The sequence below is a fragment of the Solea solea genome, chromosome 9, assembly GCF_958295425.1.
Source record: "Solea solea chromosome 9, fSolSol10.1, whole genome shotgun sequence".
Taxonomy (NCBI): domain Eukaryota; kingdom Metazoa; phylum Chordata; class Actinopteri; order Pleuronectiformes; family Soleidae; genus Solea; species Solea solea.
Window position 1 is genome coordinate 16,845,471 of NC_081142.1, and position 14,039 is coordinate 16,859,509.

Here is a 14,039-nt window from a genome sequence, read left to right on the forward strand (position 1 = left end):
CTCTCTTTGTTACTTGTTCAAATCAGAAGAAGAAGAGTTGGTAATGGTCTGTATTTATATAGAGCTTTTCTAGTCTTGAGGATCTGCTTTACACAACAGTTTTGCCATTCACATGCTTTAACATGGCGTTAAGGACACATACAGAAATCCAGTTGAAAGACAACTCGCCCTACCACTGCTCTATCCTACTTCTAAAACTTAAGTATTTTATATCACAAAATGACTTTTGATACTTAGGTACAGTAAATGTCCTATACTTTAAGACTTTTACTTGAGTAATATTATAAAAAGTGACTTGACTAAAGTCATTTTCTGGTAAGATACTTGCACTTTTACTTAAGTATCCCTTTAAGGTACTTTATACAAGACTGAAAAACAGATGCAGTTAGGGATACACACTCACAACATAATACAAACTTAACTTTATACAAAAACAAAGATGAGTTACTTTTATCTATATTATTAATAACTTTCATATTGTGTCTTTTTATGCTTAGAGCCTGTCTTGAGATATCTGACCTTTCCACTAAATATTGATTGAAAATGCTGTAGACCATATGTTTTAAACTCAAACTTTCATGCGGCCCTATAATGACTTACTTCTGTAACGGTTTTCCATCAACAGATACATTTATATGGTTAACTATTTATTGTTCCATATCAAAACAAATTTTATTTTAGAAATTATCTGAAATATCTTAAATATTATTATTTTTGATATATTTTTCATTAAAAAGAATCCCTACTAACCAATGTAGACACTCAGTGGCCCCCAGGTCATTTGAGTTAGAGACCTCAGTATAAATCAGCCTCTGAACTTCAGTTGCCACCAAGTCTACCCTGCCCTGATGTCTTACAGTGATTGATCAATGGTTATTGATCTCTCTCTGTTTGTGTGGGATGTACTGTCGCCTCTGTCCTTATAAAAGAGAGGATGAGAAGTATGCAAGAGTAATCCAACATCCATTTTACTCCGAGAAACAAACTACAAGGATAAAACAGGTGAGGTCCTTTTTCTCCAGCTGTTATTGTGACAACATTTTAACCTTACTGTTCTGTCACTCATCATTTTTTGTGTGTCACTCTGTTCACCTCAGGTAATAGGCTGAATCTAAACCTGCTGTAACTGCACAGCCATTTGTGATTATTTCAAGTTCAAGAATGCTCCTCATCCTACAAGTCCTGGTACTGATCCGGGTGGAGTCCATAATGGCAACTCCACAAGTCATGAAAGCCCAGGATAACAGAGCAGACAACATCAATGTATTTCTGACCATGGCGTGGCAAGTCGGTAAGCTCTTCCATCCAAATTCTAGCTGTTATGTCTGCAGTGTAATGCCTTACACAGCAGGACAAGGTCTGCCTCTGATGGCCTTACCAATGTCTGACTGTGACACCTGCCGTCTCATGCACATTCGCCTGTCTCAGTCCTCTGCTTGCCCAAGCATCTCCAAAATGAGACCTCTCAGCTGCTCCAAAGGCAACTGCAACAGATGTACAGAGACTCCAAAACCTGTTCCCATACTTGTTATTCCTCAGAGGTTCACGTGGTGCCTTGAGAATGACGGCGAGAGACCCGTCGGATATTCAGACTGCCTCCATACTTTTAAATGGGGCCCGGGACACACTTATAACAAATTCAAATCTCCGAATTCTCTTCCTCAGCAGTGTTTGGAGGCAGCAGGACAGACTCGCCTCAGCATTTTAGCTCGCCACTCCGCCAGCTGCTCCGTCTCCTCTCCTGAGGGAATGTACTGGGTGTGTGGAAACCTTGCATATCCATATCTTCCAGTGGATTACAAAGGACGCTGTGGCTTGGCACACGTAGTCCCAGCAATGAGAGTGGCTCACTCTTTACCCCAGAAAGCTCCTCTTAAACGTACGCGGCGCGGTGTGTCAGACATCTTCGGAACACATAGCCAGTCGCCCTTTAAGAACGCACTGGGCCCACTGCTTCCTTTTTATGGAGTTATGTCTGCATTGGATCAAATTTCCGACCTGTCTCGTGCTCTTGAGGTTATAGCCAATGAAACCGGAAAGGCTCTGACGCTGCTGTCGCATGAACTCGCCTCCGTTAGACTGCTGGCTTTACAAAACAGAGCTGCTTTGGATTTTCTTTTAGCAGCTCAGGGAGGAACTTGTGCCGTGATCGGTTCTGAATGTTGCACCTTTGTTCCTGACTACAGTGCAAACATCAGCGACATCGTCAGTCATCTTCATGACACGGCTAAAGCTGTCCACCAGGACAGTAGCTCGATATCTGACTGGTTGAGCAATATTTTTGGACCAATGAGTTACCACATTGTTGAAGTCCTGGTTATTTTGGCTGTTTTTATTGTATTATTTTCCTTGTTTATGTCATGTATGAAAAGGTTCCTGTGCAATATTTGAAGTATACAGACAAAGAGAAACTTTGTTAAATCTATTGCAGGGATTAATAGCTGTTTTTATTAATTGAAATCTAAATTTGACCTCAATCGGAATCACCTTTGCGGATTTCTCATTGTAAATAATAATAAAGCTTTTATTGTGTGGTTTAATAAATAAAACCTGAACGTTTCTTTTACTTGTATTTTTGTTGGTAACTGTTGTACCACCATTAGCTCGTTTTGGCCACCTGGGGGCAGCAAAGTCATGTCATGTTTAGGTCCATGTGATGATGAAAGTCTAATATTAACTCTTGTTTGATAAATATCAAGTACCCCAGCTGATTTACAGCTACTTTTTGGCAGTAATACTCTATGTGGACCTAAACGGAGGTAACTGCTTTAGGCTCGCATCGTTTTTTTTTCTCCTTTGTTGCTGGGTTGTACCTTAACAGATAATTGTTCCCTCTCTGAAATATAAAGATCCTCACTTTATTAGTTTTAGGTCCCCCATTCATTCCTCCCCTCTCTCTCTCTCTCTCTCTATCTATCTATCTCACCTTGTCTGGGTGGACGACCAGAACTGCTTTGCGGTACACCTTCTTGACCTGCTCCGGAGTGACCAGGTCAGCCATGCCCATAGGCTTCCAGCGTGTCTCTCCCTCCCACAGCACAGTGTGCATGGTGGACAGCAGGGCACGGATGTTACGCTCTTTCCCCTCAATCCAGTCCAGAATCTGGGTCAGGATGGAGAAGAGAAGCCATTAGCCACTATATTTGGAACATTTATTAAAAGAGACGCTTTCATGTTATTTTGGCTCTGATGAAATGTTTTTAAAAGTAATCATTAGAGGAACTTAATTATTCATTAATTCTATATTTTGAGTACACTATCCTAACTTTTGTCAATCACTGAACTGCTTCTGTCGTAGTAAAATGAATCGACAGAACACAAACTGATTTCATGTAGATCTTTTGCTGTTTTTTCAAAGATACTCTGGAACAAAAACAACACTTTATATTTTGTGTTTGCAGTTGTTGCTCTTTAGTCCTTGCCTTTAGTTTTTCAGGGTCCATCTCTTTGGCCATCTCCTCCTTCCTCATCTCTGCAATAGTCCTGGGCCCTTTCTTCTCTTTGGTCCCTGCAAAGCCTTGACCGGACAGCAAGTCATCAAAGTTGGCATGTGAGGCCTTTGGCTTAGAACCTGGCAGAGAAGAGACATACAAACACAAAGAGAGAATTTTCCAGGTAAGTCAAATCAATCCTTATATAACACATTTTCCACTTGAGTGCGTGCAGCTCGGTCCAAGTAATACAACCTTTCATAATACTCAGAAAATAGCACCCTTTACTGGTGCCATATAAAATAAAAATGTTCCCAGATCTGAATCGATGACCCCACATATTTTGTAATGAATCCAGCTCATGAGTAATGAGTAATTTATATTCATCATGCTGCTGCATTGCCTACTACAGGTGACATGCCATAAAATCTTTGCACAATCACTCATACTCACAATGAACAAATTTAATCTATCAGGAAATATGGCACTTGATTGCAAATATGGCAGTTCTGCAGGAATTTAACTCGTCAGCTAAGCAAAAGTCAAACTTCCTCTCACCCATGGCAGCTTGTGCTTTAGCGGCAGCACTGGGCGAGCCTCCTCCCATTGCAGAGAAGCTGACGTTGTAGTTGGGCCTGTTCTGAGGTGACGTGTGAGGCATGGAGGTGTGGCTGGGGCTGGGCTTTGGCTGTGGGGCAGGGCCTTGTCCTTGCCAACCGACATTGCCTCCAGCACCTGCCTGCCAAGAAGGAAAGCTGGCTCCTCCTGCATGAGGCTGCCACCCTCCTGCATGCTGGGGCGATGGAGGAGGCCTCGATGGGGAGCCCATGGGAGGAAAAGAGGGTGTTGCTCCAGTAGGAGTGGTTGGTTTGCTGTTGAAGCCAGAACCTCCTGAGTAGAGAGGGCCAGGGATTATGGCGGTGAGAAGGTGGCAGAAAAGACAAAAGACTGAAAAAAACATTTTGTGTGAATTTACCTCCAAGGTTTCCTCCCAGGTTGCCTATGTCTGCAAATGGATCTAGGGTGTTTGGCTTGGTTTGGTGGGTGGGGGTGCTGTGGACTGAGCCTGTGGGGCTGGTTGTGGCTGACCGGCTGCCCACACCAAAGCCTCCTGGATGAACAAATACATGCATGGTTATAGGAGAGAAAAAAGCTCACATTGATGCATAGAAAACACAGATGAACCGTTTCCCTACAGTAAAACTGCAGTGTAACTTTTAAAAATCTCTGCTTGTTCGCTCTCTGATAGATATCCTGTTGGATCTTCTCTAAACAGTTTGTTTGTTGAATTTCCTTCACATGCTCTGATTAAAACAGGTGATACACTTGATCTGTGACTTGTGGGGCTGCCTGCCATAGTGATACAGGCCTGAAAATAGTGCCAAATTGATAAGTGATGGACGGTGGTTTTTATTGTTCAAATGTGTTAACATGACATATGAATGCTTGTTTGAAGGTTGGAGAGCATTTCGAGTGATTTCTACTGCTCTAAAGTTTCATTTGATAGATGCCTCTTGCCCCAGCCCGCCCCAGCGCTGCAGGTGTACACATCCAGTAAAACACTACCTCGCAGGTTTAATAGAGGACAATAAAGGACATTATGTACAAATAATGTTACCTTCCAGAAAAACCAATTGTTATGCACTGCAGCCTTAAATAAATGATCACATGAACAGTCAATCCAGTGTATGTTTGTGTCGTGTGTGTGTGTGTGTGTGTGTGTGGTTGGCAGTACCTGCGCCAGTGTTAGCAGGTCTGTTCCAGTCCCATCCTCCCATGGCGTTTTGCTGCTGAATGTTGACGGTTGGGGTGGAGGGTGGAACAGGGGAACTGCGGCCTATTCAAACACATCAAGGTCATCACACACAGAGACACACAGTGAATGACAGACATAAACCCACACACAGCCAGAGAATATTATTATAATAATCATAATAATAATAATAATAACTGGTTTGAATTTCATGCGAAGGCATTTTTTCTGGGAGCTGCTGTTCATTGTTTAGGTTAGGTTCAGGCCAACAGTCTATATGTTATGGTTTTGTTATGGTAAGTAGTATTATACGCTGATTAATTATGTGATAACGTTGTGAAGGCTCTCAGTCATCCGTTGTATCCCAGTAGAGTGAGTGAAAACTGCACTTTCTTTGATTTCCTTGAAGATATTTTCAAGAGAAAACAAAAACTTAAGAGAAATGGATATTGATATATAACAATAATATTGTGATCCTTCCAAACTTCAGGTTAAAATATTGGCATTGGGACAAGTTCAGGTTTAAAAACTCTATTTGATATAGCAGAATGTTTCATGCTGGAGACAAAAATTTCAAGTCACTGAAGTTGTTACTATGCAAAACTACTTAGGTGCTGCAAATTCCGATCATACATCATGCAAATGTCAAACAAAGGATTGCAATTAAAAAAGGCAGAGCCAGTTTCAGAAAGCGATGAATGAAGCAAAGCTTATAAAGAGATGGGAAAAAGATTGGGATGCCATTTTTCACAATGCATGTTCATGTGTTAGAATGTGGCCACAGACTTGCAGACATGGTAAAAACACGCCTTACCCTGATTTTGGGGCACAGACTTCTGAAATGTGGTTATTACATTCACAATGCAGTGAGCAGGTGTCCAGCAGAAACATGCCTTACCGAGGCTTGTGGGCTGCAGGGTGGGTGAGGGAGAGCGAGCAGCATGCAGAAAGGGGTCTGGCTGCCCAACATTACCTGGTCCAAGAAATGAGCCCATCATGTCCTGAGGCTTAGACATTGGACCTGTCCCAAAGGGGTCAAATGCTGTGGAAAAGAAAATTGTCCACTATACTTATTGTCCAATTCTAACAAAATACCATTTACCTTTTTCCACCTTTACATTACAGAGTATTGCCTTTGGGATTGTGACTTGTTGACACACCGTAGGGTGGGATGACTGACCGAAGGCTCAACTACTGGTACACCTTTATCTATAATAAGGTAATTATTGGTCTACTGTGTAACTATATTTGTGATCTGATTGCACTGCAAAGTACTGGCTGTTACTCTTTTCGTTTTCTTTTTTTTTTTTTCAATTCTTCACCATTTACATGGAACATGCAGCAGAATGATTGGGAATTGATTTCATTGAGTGCTTTTAAATCCATATCAAGACTATATGAGGCTGATTCCATCACATTATATTGTGATATCATAATATAAACTGTATAACTTTGTTCTTTGTGTTTTTATGAGATGCTGTCTATCTTGGCCAGGTCTTTTATCCCATTGAGGTTTTTAATCTCAATGGGATTTACCTGGTTAAATAAAGGTTATTAAATAAATGAAAAAATAAAATGTACCTCACCTATTGCTGCCTTTACAAGGTACAAATAACAGGGGGAAAAAACAAACAGGCAACATTTTTAAGAGTTCTGGACTATTATCTACATGAACCCTGCCTCTTACACAGTATATTCCACCTTCAAGATTCTATTATTATTCACTGTGCCTCTGGTAGATTTCACTGTACTCCATACGAGTAAGTAGACTCACCATAGAAAACTTAATCTGTATACTTTTGTGAAAAGGCCATTTTGAGTCAACTGCAGTCTCTTTACACAAACCTCAAGTCTGAGGCATTTCTCCACCAGGTGGCACTCTTACCTGGTTCCAAGGGTTTACACTGAACTGGGGAAAAAGGGCTTTTCTTACTTTGTTTGCCCCCATTCATGAAACTGTTTGCAGAGCACGTTAAAGCTTTAAAATAATTGATCTGGAAATCTCAGTTCTAATGTGTTGTGGTAGAATATGACAGCTATTGTAATTGAATTGGTTCTGGACATACAATAGGTATAACTTTGTTATACCTACTGTATGCCTTGTCTTTCTATCTTCTGTATTGTATATCTGTTGTGTATTGTTTTTTTTCAGGGTTTCAGGATTTGACTCTGGTTCGGGTATTCTAGTGAATTAATTATATGTTATTCAATGCTTTGCAAATGTATCAACATTTATAACTTAGTTTAAGTCAACATGAAGTTTAAGATGATAAAATGCAAATCATCTGCTCAAAATCATGACATAATGGAGGAAAGTGCCAGAAAAAACAAGTAAACAAGTAACTTGTCAATTTTTTGGACTATTTCTGAGGTCAAGGAACCCTTTAAAATATGCTGTGTTTTTAAGTCAAATGTAATTTTAAAGCTGTTTTCTCACCTGGTGCAGGAGAGTGACATGGTGAAGCAGTGTTGGGCACTACTTTGTGTGGTGTGGACTGAGAGGATGACGGCCCACTGGCTGGCTGAGCTGTGGCCCCAAACAAGTCCCCGAGAAGGTCAGTGGCTGTGGCTGCAGCAGACGGGAGCTGTGGTGAAGCGTGTGGGTGCTTGATCTCCTCCCCGTCCAGGCCAAGCAGATCCACTTCCCCGGCAGGTGGAGGTGGCGCTGGTGCTGCAGCAGGCAGGTCGGGTTTATGGGAGGCTGTGCTCACACTGCTGCGCTGGCTGGAGAGAGACAGCATCTCGTCGTCAGAGGGCTCGCTTTCTTCGCAGTGACCCCGGCCGTGTGCACCTGTGCGGGGCATGCTTGGCTCTGCAGGACAAAAGAGACAGAAACAGAAAAAAGGACTGAAAGAAAGAAACATGACAGAAATCCAAAGCAGGTTTATGAGAAAAGGGGACAAGAGGAGATAGGAGATAATGGGCAACTATATATAGGTCATTATAAAAACACTACAAGCACCAGCTAATACTCCTAATATTGTATTCTACACATTTAAAGTCTGTCAATAGACAGGTCACTGCATTCATCTAATTGGAGGAGATATTATCTACAACAACACAAATAGCCATAGTTTATTATGCTTTCAAAGAAGTACAGGATAAATAGTGTGGCAATAGAAAAGTGTACTTGGCTATTATTAATTCACAGCAATATTTCACTTTGGTAGAACATTTTAATTTGAGAAACCCATGGCTGCATTGTTTTCCTTCCGCTTTCCATACCCAACCTTGTTTTGTCAAAGACATTTCACTGTTTACAAGGAAAAAAAACCCACAATGAATCCTGAAATTGTTTATTCAGGTCTCAAATTGGTTTGATATTTTGATTTAAGGCAAGTTTTCTACCAAAATGATATGTCACTGTTCAACAAGAGCAGGGTTGATATCAATTCAATCAAAACAAATCATAAATGTACAGTAATAACCAGCCAAGTGATTTTCTCAACAAATACAATTTATTATATGATTGAATTGCATCGAGCCCTGGTTAATTAACGTCACTGTCTTTCTCTAACAGATCTGTGGTCTCCTCTACCGTCTTACCCTCCAGATCCAAGCCCTCCATCTCATCTTGCAAGAATAAAAACAAGAGTCACATTAGTGGGTTTGTGAGCTTATGTGGCGATGTATGTATGCATTTATTGTTTTATCCTATTCTGTGCTATTTTGCAGTTATGTACCATCTTATGTATATGTGTTAAGCACAACTGCATAACAAGCATAACTGTACATGAATAAGCCAGTCTATATTAGTGCCCAATATTTATTATGTACAGAAAACCTTGGTTTGCTGACTCTAATCCCTTGACAATACAAAAAATCTAACGGACCATGAGTTTGGAGCTTTTTATATGTGATTACTATCATAACAGTGTCTTCCCCATCTTTAAAATTCCCACCACAGGCATCAGTATTTTACATTATTTAAAAATGTGTACCCATACTGAGCCATCATGTGTTCATTCCTACATTACCAGCAACAGCCAGTGCATCCTGATGTTCCTGGTGGCAGGAGAACAGCACGCTAGGACTGAGGTCTTTACAGGGAAACTGCTCCCACGGTGGCGTCAGGTCTTTCTGCTTGTCCACACCCTCTACCTCCATGTCCAGCATCACATGGAACAGCTGGGGATACTTCTCAGGAGAGTCACATGCATCAAGCTCTGGCCTGCAAGGAGAAACAAGCGTGAAGGTGACCGTATATAAGTATATATCCCATTATAGAACTGAAAAATCATGATTAGAAAGGTGGTGAAGAGAAGATAAATGTTCTCACTTGTTAAACTTTAGCACGGTGGTACCAGGGGCAATGAAGCCAGTGTGGAACTGAATCTGGAAGATCTGAGTGTTGGACACCTAACAGAAAAACAACAAATGTAATTTCTGTTTCTCTCAATAGATTTAGATTTTTTAGTTCTGTCAGTTCAACCAGCAAACATTTTGTGGAATATTTCAGTGACCATTTAAACCAGTTAAACAATAAGATAAACACAAAGGAATTTGCTACCACAAATAAGGCATGTCAGAAAATATAAAAGCTTTCGCTGCTTTTAAACTGAAAATGCACACATATTTTAAAAGAAGTTGCCGCCACATCCTCACACAGTTTGATGGCTGTTACTTCAGTCTACTAATATTCTGTGACCCATTCTGTCTAATCAGGATTCTGTGAGACGTGTCATCATGCGTCCATCAGTGTACCTTAGCCTGCAGACGTCCTCCGATGGTCGACCGCATGTGGTAGACCGAAACCACGACGTCGCCTTGCACACTGACGCCCAGAGGGAAAACCACCTTGGCATCTTGGACCCTGTGCTCTCTGGTGGGAGGCAAGGCACGTTGAAACAGAAGGAAGAAGGTGAAGTGAAGGGAAAATGTAATGTGGCAGAAATTGTAAAAACAAAAAACGGTTAACATTAAGGAGAAGAAAACACGATGTGCCACTACCTCATCCTCTCATACTCCTGTGCAGTGGTGAAGATCTTTGTCTCTCCAATGAGGACGTCACAGAAGGGCCGACAGCCACTGCGCTGCTTGTTGAAGCAGGGAACTGGACTCATGGTGAGGGACTTGATCACCAGGGGCTTAGAGTGGGGCAGACTGGGCTTCTCTGACACCATACTACACACATAGCCGATGTACCTGCGTGGGGGACACAAGGTTATGTCACAATCAGTTTCCTTTGTTAGTGTCTGAAAGCCTCAGGGCACTACCAATGTTGCTGCAAATATGAACACAAAAACCTCATTTGGAAGTGGTTTTAGGACACATGTGGCCACATTCCAGAGCAATCAATCCTCACGACAGACTAAAGACCACCTCTTCAGATGACGTCACCTAATCTGCAACTGTTTCGGGTATTTTACACTAGTCAGCAAGTTCTTTTTTTTGATATTTCCACCTTATTTCAGCTAGGTATAAAACATAAAATCAATAAAAATAGTAAAACAGTAAAATAGTGGCATAATAAAATAGTTAAAACTACACAGAAGTGTCCAGGTTGACTACTTTTATCCTGAAGTGAAGGCCATGGAGAAGAGGTGGATCTCTAAAAGCAATGTAAAATGTTCAATGGTGGGGATTTTATTTCCATGGGTAACTCCAAAGTTTAGGGGCAGCTACAGAAAAGGCCTGATTGATTTTGGCACATATAAAAGCAGCCTGTTATTAGACGTCAGAGCTCGGGATGGAGCGTGAAGAAAAAGAAGATCCGAGAGGTAAGATGGTTCCAAACCGTTAAGAACAATAAACAATAAGGTTTTAAAATCAATCCTAAAACGAAAAGGAAGCCAGTGAAGGGAGCGCAACACAGATGTGACGTGGTCTCTCTCTTCTTTTTTTCCTGTCTTATCATCGTGTCCAATCGTATGTGGGCCCAGGAGACACAGCGAGAATGCATTTTAATGCCAGGTGTGAACAGGCCTACTTAAGGTTGTCCACATGCTGAAAATGTGAGTAACTCCCGATATGTGCTGCCAAATCAAATTTGAGCTCTGCCCAGAAGGATGTCATTAATGCAGTTCTCCTAAACTCTGAGTCAACGTGTACCGAGACTCTGAATTACAAGGAAATTCTTTCATTAACATGCAAATATGACAGCCCGTGCATGAAAGGTAATTAAGTGTCAATCAAAGTGCAAGTTTATGCCAGCACTACAGGTTACACACATAAAACACGCACTAGTAATTTTGACAATGCTTCATATATGACAGGTCTTTCCACTCACTCTCTGCCTGAGTCATGAGTTGCTCTAACGTCACTTTTAGTAGTTTTACTAGATGGTTTGTGGTGTTTGTGTTGACAGGAAGTAAACACAGATGCATTGTGAACAACACGGTGCAGCAGAGACATCAAGAGCTTATTTGCAGCAGCCTCAGCAACAACAGTGCCACTTTCCTCCATTTTCTTCCTCTCACTTCCCCTCTTTTCTTCCCCCATTCTGTCCCACAATGGAGAATGCAAACCTGCGGTGTGAGGGCCAGAGGCCAGAACCGGGTCTCTTGGCGCTGAGCAGCTGCATGGCAGGAACTGGGTTGTTGAAGAGGTGGCAGAAGCAGAACATGGCACAGACCAAAACACCCGAGGGAGCGCGACCATCCTTAAAAACACATCGTGAGGGAGAAACATAGAATCTTTAGAAAGTAAGTAACTAAGTTTCACAAATGTACCTCTTTTGTCTTGTCATTTATAAATTATTGCCATCTGCTCTAGTTTATTGTAGGTTACAGAGAAATTAAAACATCTTGGTGATTCAAATTAAAACAAAAACTTGCCAAACCAGATACTCTACCACAGTGTGCAGCACTGTTGTCACTGAGTAAGAATAGGTTCACTGTTTCCCGGAATATATTAGTGGTTGTTCAAGTGAAAAAACACTTGTATTACTAAGTATTTAGCTGTGAGTAAGTTTGAAGACTTTCCCAAACACAAAATCGTACAGATTCAGAAGTCCTTTCTATCACTCCAAAGCTATATAATCAACAATTTATGTAGATTTTAGTCTTCAAAGACAACACGCAGGACAATAATGCTCCTCTACTTCATCAGGCATAATTCAAGTCTAATTCCAATTGCCAAGCAACCACAGAGGTAGAAAACTAAGTACGTGACAGAAACCTTTAGAAATATGAGGGGCCAATAATTCATTATACAGAGCTGGCGACTGTGAGACAAGATGGAGACCAAAGAAAAGGCATCATTTCCAAAACTGACTCAAAAGTGTCTCACGGGAGAATTAAAACAAAGCTTCACATCACGAGTGAATGCTGAGGGACTATTATTTGACAAGAGTGAATATTAAATAGAGGATGGACATGAAAGAGTTTTCTTACCGAACAGGTGATGACACACACGTTCTTGGGATTCTGTTTGAGCCAATTGTGCATGTTCTTACACACAGCAAAGAGGTTGTGGAGGCTGGGAGCCTGGCGGGAAGGCCAATTACACTCTGAAACCTGGAGGAGAGACAGAGAAACAGACATGAGCCGAGACAAAGAGGCCAAAGAAGAAGAATCATAAAGCAAGTGAGATGAAGGAAGGCAGGAGGAAAGCAGAGAGATGGGAAAGAGCGTGGAGGCGGTAAAATTGTTAAGAGCAAGAAAAAGATGGTGAAGGAAGGACAGGTGGAGGTTGGCAACAGCAGAAAAGCACTACAACACACACCAGTTGCCGCAGTGAGTCATCTGCAAGAGATACAGCAATTTCCATGCGCAAGTCACGCGAGTCAGTGGGGCCAACTCAGCAATGTTAACTCCACTGCTTGACTCCTCAGTGTAGAAGGTTCACAGCTTAAGGGTGGAAATCACTTATCTATACAGATCCCAGCTGTGCTGCCATGATACAAGGAACCAAAATAGCACCCCGAAATCTTCTGGCACGACAGTATATAACATTATTTGACTTCTACGGAGCATGTACTTCAAAATATGCTGTCGTGGAATAGAGCAGGAGTCTTAAGAAGTCAATAACGGGAAGAAACAACTTGATAAGCTCAGGGATCTGCTGGTGCTTAAAGTCTCTTTCGGTGTCCTGTATTTTTTACTGTCTGGACAAAAATGACTCGTTGCAGACGGAGGAGCAATGACAGGCCTGATGGGCAAATCTAATTAAAGGCTTTGCTATGGGTGCTTTAAAGGTTTATGAGTACATGAAGCAACAAATGCAGGCAGACCAAAAATAGCCAGCTACTTGGAAATAACTACTCATATCTCACCCTGGTGTTGTAATAAGGCAGTGTATGAAAATGGACCAGCAACCACTGACACGTACTTATGAGCAAATACTTTCTGCAATGGCTTAATCTCAAGTGGCCTCATAAAGCAGCGTCACACTCACCCTGTTGGAGAATTTGGCGCCACGGTAGTTGCGCTGGGACAGGTTGAAAACAGTGTAATGGTCGGCATGGCGACTGTCGAGGAAGGAGCGCATGTCCTCAATGTGGTTCTGATAGCCAATCTGCACCGACTCCGCTGGATATGTCATGACTGGGAAACAAAAGTCCACATTTCAGCTGCCATTGTGAGAAATGAAAGATTTTTAATTCAGATGTTTGAAAGCCTGATATATAAAACATCCATTAATGACTACAGGTCTACAGATGAATTTCCAAGGCTGTATACAAAGCCTTGTGGGATCAATGTACAGCAGACTACATGTCGTCTAAAGCCACGGTTCTCAAACTGTGGTATGTGTACCACCAGTGGTATGTGAGCGTCCTCTGGAGGCACTTGGAGGAAAATATGAAATACTAATAATAAGATGAGGAGGAGCCATAAGGGTGTGTGACTGTGTGTTTATGAATGCAACTGTCTGACTTCGTATACCACTAAAATAAATTGTCTCTGTGTTTGTGG

The 14,039-nt window shown here is 41.6% G+C and overlaps 2 protein-coding genes across 5 annotated transcripts in view; one reads left to right on the plus strand and one right to left on the minus strand.

Moving 5' to 3' along the window:
* The window catches only part of dnajc6 (DnaJ (Hsp40) homolog, subfamily C, member 6), a 29,794-nt gene that overhangs the window by 3,126 nt on the left and 12,629 nt on the right, over nt 1-14,039 (minus strand). For 3 of the 4 annotated variants that reach the window (XM_058638214.1, XM_058638212.1, XM_058638215.1), the window contains 14 exons: nt 13,522-13,670; nt 12,519-12,641; nt 11,652-11,785; nt 10,135-10,329; nt 9,889-10,006; nt 9,464-9,543; nt 9,162-9,355; nt 7,622-7,996; nt 6,083-6,226; nt 5,167-5,268; nt 4,408-4,542; nt 3,990-4,322; nt 3,423-3,571; nt 2,927-3,103 (listed from right to left, as the gene is read on the minus strand). In XM_058638214.1, coding sequence (XP_058494197.1) covers nt 2,927-3,103; nt 3,423-3,571; nt 3,990-4,322; nt 4,408-4,542; nt 5,167-5,268; nt 6,083-6,226; nt 7,622-7,996; nt 9,162-9,355; nt 9,464-9,543; nt 9,889-10,006; nt 10,135-10,329; nt 11,652-11,785; nt 12,519-12,641; nt 13,522-13,670 — 2,408 coding nt within the window. The remainder of the gene's footprint in view (nt 1-2,926; nt 3,104-3,422; nt 3,572-3,989; nt 4,323-4,407; nt 4,543-5,166; nt 5,269-6,082; nt 6,227-7,621; nt 7,997-9,161; nt 9,356-9,463; nt 9,544-9,888; nt 10,007-10,134; nt 10,330-11,651; nt 11,786-12,518; nt 12,642-13,521; nt 13,671-14,039) is intronic. The other variant, XM_058638213.1, reaches the window with a different exon arrangement.
* Nucleotides 825-2,566, plus strand: LOC131465494 (endogenous retrovirus group 3 member 1 Env polyprotein-like). The gene is made up of 2 exons (XM_058638216.1): nt 825-1,002; nt 1,098-2,566. The coding sequence occupies exon 2, from the start codon at nt 1,162-1,164 to the stop codon at nt 2,389-2,391; it is 1,230 nt and encodes a 409-aa protein (XP_058494199.1). The 5' UTR covers nt 825-1,002; nt 1,098-1,161; the 3' UTR covers nt 2,392-2,566.